This window comes from Ylistrum balloti, unplaced genomic scaffold (genome assembly GCF_031769215.1).
Source record: "Ylistrum balloti isolate Yb309-2 unplaced genomic scaffold, AGI_CSIRO_Ybal_v1 Utg371072, whole genome shotgun sequence".
NCBI classification, from domain to species: domain Eukaryota; kingdom Metazoa; phylum Mollusca; class Bivalvia; order Pectinida; family Pectinidae; genus Ylistrum; species Ylistrum balloti.
This window is the reverse complement of record NW_026782592.1, coordinates 595,625-609,629: the sequence shown is the minus strand read 5'-3', so window position 1 is coordinate 609,629 and position 14,005 is coordinate 595,625. Positions and strand designations below refer to the sequence as shown.

The window sequence follows — 14,005 nt, the reverse complement described above, 5'->3', positions numbered from 1 at the left end:
GGACAAGTAAATGTTGTGGTGTGACTTCCTTTGTCCTTGCAATGTGATTATCGCCTTTTCCCAATACAAGATATGTTAGTAAAATAAGAGTCGTTACATTCGGTTGGATGAAGTCCAACAAAATTTGTGAAAAGAAAGGTTTTGTCACTTATTCAAGGTCACTGGTGTCAAATTGGCTTAGACCCACTTTGAAGGTCAATGATGAGAGATCTATATGTATTTGTGAAAAATATCCAATATCAGGTGATCCAAGAAAGGCCTTTGTTTTCCAAGCTGGTTTAAATTAGTTAGAGTCCTAGGCAAACTGGGCCTCATTTATTTCAGTTAGCATGGCAGATTTCCTCTTCACCTGTTAATTTGACCCATAACCTTGACCTATGTAAACATGTGGCTCCACATTTAATTTCAATAATCTTTTTTACATGGTCTTATTTCTATTGTTTACTAGTTTAAATAGAAATCTTGCTAAGACGTTTGATCATGTTTTAACTCATTTACTTTTTATCACAGTCTTCGTGAGTCTTAAAATGCATACCACTAAAAAAATCCATTTTGACCTCAACCAGTAGTCACGTACCTTGTCATCAGACTTGTGTTATCTTTATTTCATAATGTCAAGATATTCACAACTTAAAGAACGATAGGTATTTGATCAATTTTCTACTTTTATCAACACACGCTTCAGCTGAAGATCATAAATAACTTAATTCACAGGTAATGAAAAATGCCTGTTACTGATGGTCTGTTCTAAAGAATTTTGCTAAGATTTCACATTTCCCTATGGTAAACTTGCAAGTAACCAGAAGTCATTCACAAACTTTATAGCTCTGGATCCCTACATACTACTGAACAGGTAGAAATCTAATTGAGAAGTTATTTGAAGACCAGAGTTAATGATGGATGATGGAAGCCACCGCATAAAGTAAGAGGTGAAGAAGTCAGTATTGTATAATAAAGCAAGCAAAGAATCTGTAGCAGGTGTATGGAGGGCTGTATGAAGTAAACATAAACAGAGCAAAATGATCTACTAAACTGCATACAGCTGTTTCATCATTCAAAGACTGATTCGTCAGTGATATTAACAGCCTGAAGTGTTGTAAATCTTGAGGCTACCAAGGTAAACTTAGACTGCATTCTCGTAACCCAGTTTAAATGGTTCAGATGGTCTGGAATTGTTCCACTAAATGCAAGTGCACTTGTACCAGATTTCGGACCCAATATATGTAAAGTTGAAAATGCAGTTTTGGAAATTTCTCGTCAAGCATAAAACTAAAATAAAGATACCATCAATTTTACTTATACTTTATAGCACATAGCAAAAACATGCCAGTGCACCAATCTCAATTTTTATGCTGAAATTCATAAAACTAATGATAATCGGCTTATTAGTTTCAGACAGGTAAGGTTAGACCCCTAAAACTGCATGTGCCATCTATTCCGCATTCCTGTCTCGGTCCCTATCTGTACCTGGCATTTTTTCTTACAAATTCAACCTTGTATTTTTTCAGATTCTCCATGTTAATCTTCCTTTTGTCAATATTTTACCCAAGTTTTCATGAATTTAAGTTTAAATGAAGATTCTGTTGACAAGTTGGTATTTTCTTTATCATAGAAGCACAAAAGAATGAATATCCCTTTTTAATACAAATTTAAAAATCATTCATAAAATGCATAGTGGAACAAAAGAAAAAAGCAAATAATATCACATTTTTGGTTTTATTTGTTTTCGTATGTAAATATCTCGTATTTGTGGACAACTGTCAATGACAAGCAAAGCACTTGGTCCAGAACAATAACAGATTTATACAATTCACAAACTCTCATGACCCATTCCATACTATAGCTATTATCAATGTGTTCCTATGTTGTACATTCACTACCGAACTATATATACTTTCGTAGCCTTAGATAGGATGGTAATAAACCATTTTCTAAAGAGCACACGGCTGTTTATTAAAAAACTTTGTTATTGGGTGTAAACACTGAACAGGAAATCATTCAATCATTTATTTATACTAAATATGTTTGAGTTTCAATACGTCTTTTTTCTTGGGTTCTCTGTAAGAATCAGAAAAGATTAACAATATTCAATGATACAAATCTTATGATAATGACCACACACGACAAAATTCTCTTACACAACACCAGCATTTCTCAAGTCACTCGCTCCCATAGAGATTACTTAGTTACTGGCCAGTGAACCATGCATTATGGGACACCTAGATTTAAATACAGTTTACAGTTGAAAACCTAGATGTGAACTATAAAGACATAGATACAAAAACAAGCAGGACAAAAGTTGAAATCCAATCATACTCTGAAATGAAATCTATAGTATATGTGATGATGCATCAAAACACTTTCATCATTTGAATACTAACAAATAATATCCATAAAACTTCAATAAAATGTATCCTGTCACTGACAAAAAAAGTTATACCAGTCGAAAGTTCAGATATCTCTCTAAGATTTCTCACCACCAAATCAGATATATAGACTACACAAACAAATGGGGACACATCAAATCTGTTTCTGTACTGTACAATATTCAGATTAAAACCTTCTATCTCACTTGAAATAAATAATTAAAACTTTCTTATATAAACATTTAAAATACTTTCAAACTTCAACAATTATGATTATACACAACTAGACAACTGACATAATATAAAGCAGTCATACGAAACAATTATTTCAAAATATCTAAAGAAAAATACTTCAAAATGTCGAGATCACTACCAACAACCACAACATAGTCATTACCTAGACATTCCCTTTTTTACCAATTCACACGAAATCAAGCTTAACACTGTTTACTCTGTCAAAATATTAAATCTATCCACTTCTACCAGGTGACTCTCTTATGTGATTTAAGATTTATCAATTTCACCACATATCCTTTGGTATAGTATTTATCTAACACATGCTACTGTTAAATCAGTCATGATGGAAATGCATTGAAATTCACACTATCATTCTGCATTCAGCAAAAGTTGGAAAAGTACCTTTTATAGGCAACACAAGTTGAAAGCTTTCATATGTACGGAAAAGAAAACAACATATCATCTATAGAACACACATTGGTTAATAAAGAAAAAGTAACATAACTCGTATATCAATAACTATGTAACTCATTTCTAAATCAATATCAAAATATCGTGTTGGGCTGACCACTAATACTGATCAGGAAGAGACAGTTGGTTATTCACTCGATAAAGACCACTGCCCTTGCTATTCTAAGATGCTCTACTAGAAAGTGTACATTTATTTCCATTCAGCAGAAACTGTAAAACTCTTGAACACAAAATTATGTGTGACAGAAACAGCACTATCAAAGTGGATTTTAATATTTCTTACATTTCAAGCCCGACAAACCATCTGCAATATACCTATGTGAAATATCAGTGGCAAGAGGAATCCTACCAGTATGAATGTACTATTCACATTACATATATCGATGTCCTAGTTGGCACTGATGCTAATATGATCATCACTAATATTAATGTGAACTATACCTTGAACAAGTGGTGTGCTAACTATGGTGATCAATGTTTATACATTATGTATGAGTAAAATGAACAACTTAATCTGTATCATTGCACAAGGCTTTCATATAACATTTGGCACCAAAAATTGGCAAACAATGTTTCTTATTTCTATTGAAAACAATCATCTCTAGACATTCAAAATTCTGAAAAAATGTTCAAAAAATGAACTAAGATACCGATCATTTTCATAAAAAAAAATTACGTTTAAGTGACTATGGATTACCCGTTTTAGTTTGAACACAAGAGCCCCCACCCTCCTTTTTAGGCTAACTTGACCCACTGAGCCTAGATCTACATTGTATCAGGAACAGTTCTCAGTGTTCAGCAAGCCAGGTTCCACAGTATGATAGTGATGATCATATAGACAATACATAGTCCTGTTCACTTTATGCCTGTTTTAAGATGCATTATATATGGTTAAATCTATGTGTTGACATTGAAATCATAGAATGTTTCAACTTGTACATGTAAATAAACCATAAAATGTTACAACACCATAAAACATACTGCCAATCAAACTTTTTGAAACAGATTCAGGTAATTCCTTTTGAGCAAAAGACACTAAGACAGTGGCTCATATTACCACTGGACCATACAATCAATTTACAAAAGATCTACACTTTGTATATAATTTTAAACCACAATCCTTCAATGCTCTTACATGGCTTGAAAATTTCTAAGCTTCACTGAAGAGGCTCCAATGATATTGGTTTTCCCTTCACAGTTTTTTTGTGAACTTGGTTTGATCTGAAGCACAGCTTCTGTGGTGATAAACCAGTCACTCGTCGAGATTGGTGGGTAGGGTAGTCTGGTGGGATTTAGTCATTCTTAACTATGTGTGGCGGCTATTTCGACTAGATCGAGATGGATGGGAACGAACACTTGTTTCTAATTCCCAAGGTAATGAAAATTCTCTGAAAAAATGAAAACAGAAATGAACAACTATTTGTTTGCACATATTCATTTCAATATAAGATATTAAGATGCTTGAAAGTTGTTCTGATGGTCCTATCGATAAGATCATACTTCAAACAAATATACATGTAAATAATAAAGTTACGTGATAGCTACACTATTTTACTGGACTTGACCCTTGTATATTAAAAACACTTTTGTAGCTAAAGTTATGAGTGCATTTCATACACTTAAATATTTCACTGAAAATTGTTCTCATTCAACAGAGGTTTTTGGGGAAAAACTGGCGTTGACCTGATATTTCAGCATGTTTTAGTATACTTACTCTTTGTCTAGATTTGGCACAGGGTGTCCAAACACCATCACAGGAATTTTGTTTGTCACCTCTATGTGTGTAACTGTGGAAGGAAAGAGTACACCGATTACAGTACAAATTCTAACTACAATTTCCAGTACCGTTTGCATCCAGCAAATCTTTCACAAAACCTTTAATATGAGATTTCAGTTAAATAAAACAAAAAAGATTTCAAATTGTATCACACCATCCCTGATTTGACTACAACAAAGTACAAAATATATGAAGAAACATTGAAATAACATCATTCTGTTATAAATGTTTGATATTCCTAGTCTGGCTATTCATCAAGAAGCTGTACATCCATTGACTTACCTACACATCTAAATGCTATAGCTATATTACTGATACTTCTGAACTACTGACACTGAACACAAATTTCTTAACCTTGATGAATATCATGAAGTCCCACATCCCTAAATTCCTAGGTTTGAATACCTCGTTCATTAAAAGTGAGTACCTAGTACATAACTATTTCATGTCAAAGAAATTTTGTTCATGTGTTTTAGAACTTGAAGTAAGTTGCATGCATACAGACTGTTTCTAACATGCACAAATCACAAAACACATACTTGTATCTAGACTTGGATAGAAAGATTCTAAAGTGTTTGACTGTTGTCCGTCGTCTTTGCTGCACACCTCTCCTCGCTCCTTTTCTTTCAGTTTCTCATAGATCTTCTGCTCCCGAATTCTTTGCAGATCCCATCTAAATGTTCAAGACAATGTAGTGCAGAACATTTCATTTGTAATGCCTTTGACACAGATCTAAAATATCAACTATCTGCACCTTGTTTCATTCTGGAGAATTAAAAGACATCAAGAAGGACTGATGATACATATACATGATGATTCAGTTTTTACCAGACAAAAGAACAAGATGCTGGAGTAACTTTGTCAAGATAACACATTTTCAGGCCTCGGACAAGGTACCCCGTATTTCTTTCTTTCTTTCATATTATTTTCTTGCAAAATAGATACTTTTATGTCTTCTAATGAATGGCACTACCTACATATAAGCAGTTCCCTATCATGATAATGAAAATTCTCAAATGATTACATGGACATGTTATATGGTTAATTATTGAAAATATAATCATTTGTTTGTTAAAACGTTGCAAACAAAATCAACCTATATGGACCATCCAAAAATATCAATCTACGAAGAAATATAAAATGAATTGAGTTCATTAAAACATCTGTTTTCAGTCATTAATCACTGGTTTGAAATTCAAGATTAATAACATATACATACCTCTTTCTTCGTTTCTCTTCAATCTCTGGCTTCTGGTGTCTTTTAAGGAATACTTCATCTTCAAGATTCTACAAAATGAAAATAATACAACACAACACATTATAGCTGGGAACAGAAGAAATAATATCAGTAAAATTTTCAAGTGTAATTCTAACTATAAAAGACTTTTCCCTTAAATATAGCTAGTCAATCCTCACCCCAATTTAACAACACCTTTTAACCTTAATCAATATTTAACTAGTCATCAAAGAGATAAATTATCAATTTCAAATTTACCATACATTTATTTGGAAAAGAATACTTATAGAAAAAGTACTTTTCTTTACAGTTGTGATCATTGTTATTATTCACATTTTTACAAATTATGCCTTGACAGAAGATAGTATTTCACTTAACAGGAGGTAGTACAACACCTTACAGTAGACACAACTATGATATATCAATCAAAAGAGTCTTGAGTCAAGTTTCCATCGAATATGTCTGCCATGTTGAGTTGTATCAACACAGCATTGGCAGAGCATTAGTTTGGAAAAAAAGAACCATACCAAAAATAGCTTACATTGATCATGCAGAGCAGATTAAATTTCTTTAATACAATACTATCAATTTCCATCTTTTCATCTGTCTTGCTTACGAGCACTAAGGTTGAAGTATATGGTTGAATGTCTATAGTTCCAAACTATTTCACTAGATGTCTTACAGTTCTAATTTTGCAGTATGCCAATTAGTAACAGAATTGTTTTTGTTAAATCTTACCTCTGTTCCTTCCAGTACCCAAAGATTGGTGTAGGTCTTATTTTGCCATTGTGGTAATTCAACTGCAATGATATATATCATCATATGTAAAATGTAAATTTCAATGAACAAACAATGATGTCACTTGAAAATGAACTGTGATGTGTCCTGAGGCTGGATAGAAATACATATTTAAGAGTATAAATAAGACTTGATTCAATACTTCCACTGTTGACAAGAAAAAAAGATCACACAGACTGCATTCAGTCTAAAATGTCTACATAAGTTGGGTCCTAACCAGTATAAATACAAGGCACATTTAATCGCTGGTTTTTAGTTTGTTAAAATCAAATTCCAATTGACATATATACCAGTGAAATTATCTACATTTACATCTTAAGTTGAGGATTACAAAGAATATCATTAGTTGTTGAAAATGTCCTATATATTGATTTATCAGTGATGCAACAACTTAGGGTTATTTTCCTGGATATATATGCTCTGAAAATTTCAAAGTGTGTCTTAAAATTGTACATTGTTGCCTGTAAAGTACCTTGGAGTTCTTTATGTGCTCCCTGGATTATGTCTCCTCGAGATTCAAGGTCAATATCATCTTCATCTTGAGGTTCATAATAGGAAACATAATAAGGGTCATTGGTGCGCAATACAGAGTTGTCCGGACTGTCACGGATATCCTTGACTGACCGTCGGTTTTTGCGAGGGCTTGCAGTGCTGGAGGTTGCTGGGTCAATGCTAGGGGCAGAGCTTACAGACGAAGATACAGTTGCTGACCTGTTTCTGTAGCGCTGGTGTCGTTCTGTACGATGACTTGGAGTTGATGCGGCTAGAGGTTTTTGAGCTTCTGCTGCAAACCTCTTGGTGAGATTCTGTGGCTCCAAGCCAGTTGACTTTCTGTAAACAAAGCAGTGATTATAAAGACTTGTGTACAAATTAAATCCCTCTTTAAAATTGTCACCATACATTGACCAGTGAACATACACAATGCCATGTGATTTTTTTTTTAATTTTCAAAATTACTTGTCTACATGTATTTCAACACATTAATCAGACTGAAAATAATAATGTGACTGGATAATTAAGACTCAAACCATTACAACTTCTATAATTTTTCCTGTGATTATTTAATGTTTCTATATATACTTCTCTTAAAATGCGACACTTGAACCTCAAATCAAATTTCAATAGTAAAACAAGCAAATGATTTACAATGAAAAGATTATTTACCTCATTAACAAAAGGTAGCATTTGCAGATTAAATTTAATTTAAATTCTTCCCTGAGAGTACATGCAAAACATGTGACAAAAATTCATTACATTACCGTTTAGTCCCTCGGTCTGCTGTTGTTGATGGTTGTTCATTGGTGGTCTTGGATGCAGACTGAGCACACGAGTTCGGGCTCCCAAATGCTTTATGTTGTATATCTGAGAAGTCATCTTTCTGTTTCAATAGTGACATTCTCCTTTCCATTCTCTCTAGACGACATGTTAACTGTAAAATTCATAAAGTAATATAACATTGAAAACAAGACACATTGTGAAATGAATACTTATTGACTTAGTGAATTCAACCAGAGATTTCAATATGGTTACATCTTTAATTTATGTCATTCCAGCACAGTGCAGGTATAAACTAAAGTTACATGAATAGTCTGAAAGGAACATTATTTAAGAAATACACTTTCTGTGATCTTACAAAATTTTGGGGCACACAATGTATTGGTCCTGGAAAGCCAAATGGAATAAGGATGGGCAAACTAATTTTGCAATATGAAACTGTTTCAGTCTGGGAAATGACTAACAACAACACTGTGCCAGGTACTTGAGTACATGAACTAGGTGTTCTGGTGGCACAGCAGTAACACACTTGCCTTCCATGTAGCCATTCGGGGTTTGATTCCCTAATTTATAATACTGATGTTTTGGGTTTGTTTTTCTCCAAAATTCACTAAAATTGGATATTTCCCTATAAAAACCAAAATGATGAAAGTTTCATTTAGCAAAAGATGTATTTATGTAGTGATTATTAGAATATATTCCTTTTCTCAAATTCACTAACATTAAATATTTATTTATGTGTAGTCTATAATCAATGATTTTCTTAACAATTATTTCTATCCAAAAAGAGAAGAGTTAACACTGCTATCAGAAGAGTAACATTAGTAACTGAAGCTGGCAACTCAAAAATATCAGCATACATAACACACTTGCAATTGACTGAAGTTTTATCAGAGTTGTCTCCCATACTATGAAAAACTGTCAAAAATCTATGAAAATCTGTCAAAAATCTCTTCTATCACATATTAAACCATAAGAATGTCTTTTTAAGAAAAAATCACACTTATTAAAACATTTTAAAGGCTTTGTTTGGATTCATGTACTATCTTACTAAAACAAACTGGGTTATTAATATAGTTCTGACTATATTTACTACATTAGTCCATTCATTTTTTTTAGGTGATGTGACTATGTAATGATTTAGCAAAGAACAAGCATGCATGTCAGTCTTCTACTAATTTTGTTCATCTACTTTATAACAATAACAGTATGTACATATTCCTAATGTAATAAAAAATATTCCTTTATTTCAATCCAAAGTTAAGATTAAGTCATAGTCAATGATTAAACCTGCTCATATTATACATGCATGATGCACAACATCCAATCTATTTATGGCTTTCAGAATGTCACCGAGAGCTTTCTTAGCTTTTAAAACAACAGAAGTATAATCAAAGCACTCCCTTAATAGTAAGGAAAAGACAATTTTATCGTTAATTTCAAATGTTCAAATAGTATGCTTTGTTTATGCATTTTCTCAAAGAATCACAATACCCTCTTGCAAAACTGTCACTAATTTTACTTGTTGAAATCCTTTTTACAATACGTTCTTTGAATCCTAATGAATATAAGAACGAATTGGTAGGCCTGTTTAATAATAAATTGAAAAATAGCGACAAGCAGATACATGTTCATCATCTTAACAATCACATACATCATTATGGACAAACAAACATGTATGTATTACCAAACGGCACAGTAACAGTCGAACAAAGACATATCTCGGGGGTATACAACAAGCAATGTCGCTAGACATGTTTACCAGCATGTAAACATGTCGATGACCACGCGTCATAAAACAACCCATGTAGAACCAAACTCTAAAACCTAGATGTGGAAAATATCCGAGCACATCCATATCCGTAATATCGCAAAACGATAATTGAACAAGTTATAAAAAGGATTTGTTCAAAATAATGTGATGATTATGATGCTTCTTCGGATACAAATTTTGTAAACATAACCAGCGGCCATTTTAAATCAAACACCGATCGTCTGCCATTTTGGATGATAACGCTACCTCTCCGTTCACAGGTCTCTTGAACCATTTCTTCACTCCGAAGTTTATCCTTGTTTGAATGAGCACATCGGCCATTTTCTTAAAAATTCTGCAGACCCCCAAACTCATGAGTTCTCGGGAAATTGAGCAGAGGGTCCGCGTGTGGTTCTTGCCACAATACACACAAAGAATAAGCGGCTTGGTCGGTGCTTCATCACATGACCAATCACGTGATGCTTGTGTATGAGCACTTCTGTTATTTTGTATATTGCAACTTGCGTTAAGAGATACAGCTATGACCATTACTCATTAATTTGAATTATTCGATATGGCAACACGCTAATTATCATACATGAGAAAATTTTAAAATATTACATACGTCATGAGTTAACATTAGAAAAGAGTCATGTGACCAGAAAATAGTTATTTATAGAATTTTTCAAAAAAATAAACAAAACATGGGAAATGTCGTTATTTTACTTATTACATTAACTTTCGTGTCAACATAGAGTATTTCAACAAAGGTCTATGCACCGTTATTGTTTATCATACATGTCAATGTAGGAACTTGATCAACTAATCACAATGTCGGCATGAAAATGTGGAATGTATTCATCCGCTTACGAGACCATCAGACGACACTGACAGCAGTACAAAATGCGTAGTTTTGGCTTTAAAACTTAAATGAATGAAGTACGTGTGAACACGCGTTTAACTTACTGCTGTTCTTTCCTCTTGTAATTGTTTAATTTCCTTGTCTTTTTGAGATATAAGTTCTTGTTGATGTTGAACAAGATCGACATGTAGTAACAAAAGTTCCTTTAGTTGTTTAGGCCCCTTGGGGGACTCCATACAAGCTCTGCCACTCATCGTGACTTCTCCTACTTTGTTTTGGACGTCTAGTCCGTTACTTTCAACAAACGAATCTTCCTGTTGTCTCTTTTTGTTGGCTTCTTCTTGTTTCGCGTATCTCAAACTCTCCTGCATCGCAAGCGCAAGGTCGTTTTCAAATGCCCCGTTTTCTCCGCTGTTCGTTACTCTGGTAATTCGGCGTCTTGACAAAGAGTGTCTTCCATCCGATCGTGTTCGTGTTTCAACGTTCGTGTCCGATCTCATCATATCACTGTTTCAGAAATCTACACTTCTGATCAGTTTGTCGGCGTTACAAAATTTAAAATTCATCTACCAAAACAGAAATATGCAAATGAAGTTTCTGAACGACACCGGCGTAGTTTACCTCCATCACTGAAGAGCTCTCAAAGTATACACATAACATTGGCGGGGAATTTAAATACGTGAAAATGGTATATGTTGTACTTCAAGAAAAAAAAATAATAAATTGGCAAATATCCTCTGATGAATTTAACAATGGGATAGTTAATCAACTGACTTTTTTCAGATAATTGCATATTAAATTGGTGGCAAACTAAATAACAATAAGCCCACTTTCCTCAGTTCCAGTGATTGTTGTATGAATAAACAAGCATTATTTCTGACTTTAGGATACTCAAATTTTATGATATTGCTTCTATAAAACCTTTTTTTTTTTGTATATTTTCAGTTTTCAAATGGGGAACGGTTTTATGCTGTAGTCTACTCGAGCAGATAATTTTTTTTCTAGATTTGTTTCAGCTTCTCATGAATAATGTAGTGCTGACATCTTTAATTAACAAAGTTTTTGGTTTTCAAAGTTGAGAGCAATGTTACCTATCAGTTTTCCAATGTTTTCCCTACTTAAAATCATCTTCAAATTTGTTAAAAACAGAGAACGTTATTTCATCCCTATATCCATTACAGCTTCTCTATTTCAATGTATGGTTGTAGACATTTTCAATGATACAACAAGGGAATCTAGAGTTTGTTCTCAGGATTGTCACCCCGGAATTCAGAAACAAGTCCAAACACCGTTTTTGTTTTTGTTTTTTTTTTTTACTTTGAAATTTTATACATATGTATGTTTAATGTATTAAAGTTGAACGTAGCTAAAGGGATTGGCGATATATTTACTGTTTATTTAGAACATTCTGTTCCACGGAAGTAACTTCCTTGATGTAAACATCATATTGCACCTGATATGGCTTCTGATATATTAGGATTTCCGACGTAGATGTCAAACACTGACATACGTTCTGTTAGGTAAGACAGATATCCCCTCAAACCTGTACACCACCATATGGACACCTTACACAACTAGTTATTGACAGATGTCGCTTTAAAGTTGTACACCATCATATGGACACATAACTCCACATGCAACATAGATTATGATGATGATGATGATGACCGTCTAGATGATGATATACTAATCATGATGTATTGTTATGCTTATGTGCATTCTAGAAAAAAATACAACATAGCTCCAGAAGTGTTCTGAGAAATACAGGTTACGAGTTCGATGTGTAATTTTTCAAATGGACGTCACGGTCTTACTAAAACGTATGGTATTTCTTTGTGTGATAACGAATATCGCCGTTCCCTTATGGAACTCGCCTTTATTCCAGTATATAATATGCTTCAGCTGCAGTGTCTTAGAAATTGTCCTATTATAATATACATCATCTTGAAGGTAAAAAATGATATTGTAAAAAGCAAAACTTTACAAATACCTGGAGTAAGCGGAGACATTTCGTTCAAGTTGATATTTAATAGTAAACACTAAAGCCTGACATTTTGCAAAATATATATTGATAACAACTTTTTATGTCACTTTCCACATCTCTTTTTGAAGATATTTTCCACATCTCAAGCTCTTTCTTACCTCTTACTTCTCTGTATGAAAGATATTTATACTATTAAACTAGCCAGTGAAGAAATGAAATCAACTTCACACCTTTTTTTTGTAAATCACCCTCTTTTTATTTTTTCTTGATGAAGATGTGTCTGCATGAGTAGTATGGATGTAATCAGCATTAAAAAGAATTAATCTTGCTTCAGTAAGGATGTCGATAATTGTGTGCGTGTGTGTATGTATGTGTGTGAGGTGAGTCTGTATGTGTGAATCATAGTGAGAATGCAGTATATATCTTTGTCTATAGTCTTAGTATTTGTATGTATATTTTTCAAAATGATTTCTGAATTAAAAAACAAAATATATATATATATAATGTTGAATGTATATTTTGCACGTGATGCAAATGAATAATAATATATAGGACAGAACTCATTACGGTGCGTGAACACCAAGGAAAACACAAGCCCCAGTCACCAAAAAAACATGCTTTTATTAAAGTATAAAATAGCAACGATACATTCATATTTGATATTTATATCCGTAATGAAGAAATTATGTATACAGGGGCCAAACTCTGACACATAAATCGTAGGTCAATCGTCACATCAGGCAAAATCTGAAAAAAAGAGAATTTATTAGATATATACCCATAGAACGGCAACCATACCGAACTTAATCTGTCTAAACAGACCGACAAACTATAGGTACACGTATACAATACGGAGCGTTAGGACAAAAGACATATCCGAAATAATATCTATGGGTATATGTTACGTTACAAATGATATTCTCTTTATATTTTTATAATAAGGAAATGTTCTACAACTATCAGGAGAAAATAAACATGAGAAAGAAAAAAAGGAAGACATCAGTTATTCAAGACACTTTGTATATCACCGTTTGTAGGGACACGTCGAAATATGTACACTTATATACATATGTCCCCTTAACCTGCCATTATTTACTGACTCGTTTATAAAGACACATATTCTAGAGGATTAATTTCAGATACAACAAATCTTAACCTTTTAATGACGCATCAATATAATCATGATTATTACAATATTCCACTCTATCAACTTAAAATACTGTTAAAATGTAACAGAACATACCG

At 33.2% G+C, this 14,005-nt stretch overlaps 1 protein-coding gene across 1 annotated transcript; it reads right to left on the bottom strand.

Annotated features, from left to right (window-relative positions):
* Nucleotides 1-1,702: 1,702 nt before the first annotated feature.
* Nucleotides 1,703-11,358, bottom strand: LOC132560505 (male-specific lethal 1 homolog). Its single transcript, XM_060225170.1, has 8 exons — nucleotides 10,881-11,358; nucleotides 8,146-8,315; nucleotides 7,359-7,717; nucleotides 6,827-6,888; nucleotides 6,071-6,138; nucleotides 5,391-5,524; nucleotides 4,789-4,861; nucleotides 1,703-4,462 (listed from the first exon to the last, which is right to left on the bottom strand). The coding sequence occupies exons 1-8, from the start codon at nucleotides 11,277-11,279 to the stop codon at nucleotides 4,381-4,383; spliced, it is 1,347 nt and encodes a 448-aa protein (XP_060081153.1). The 5' UTR covers nucleotides 11,280-11,358; the 3' UTR covers nucleotides 1,703-4,380.
* Nucleotides 11,359-14,005: the final 2,647 nt, after the last annotated feature.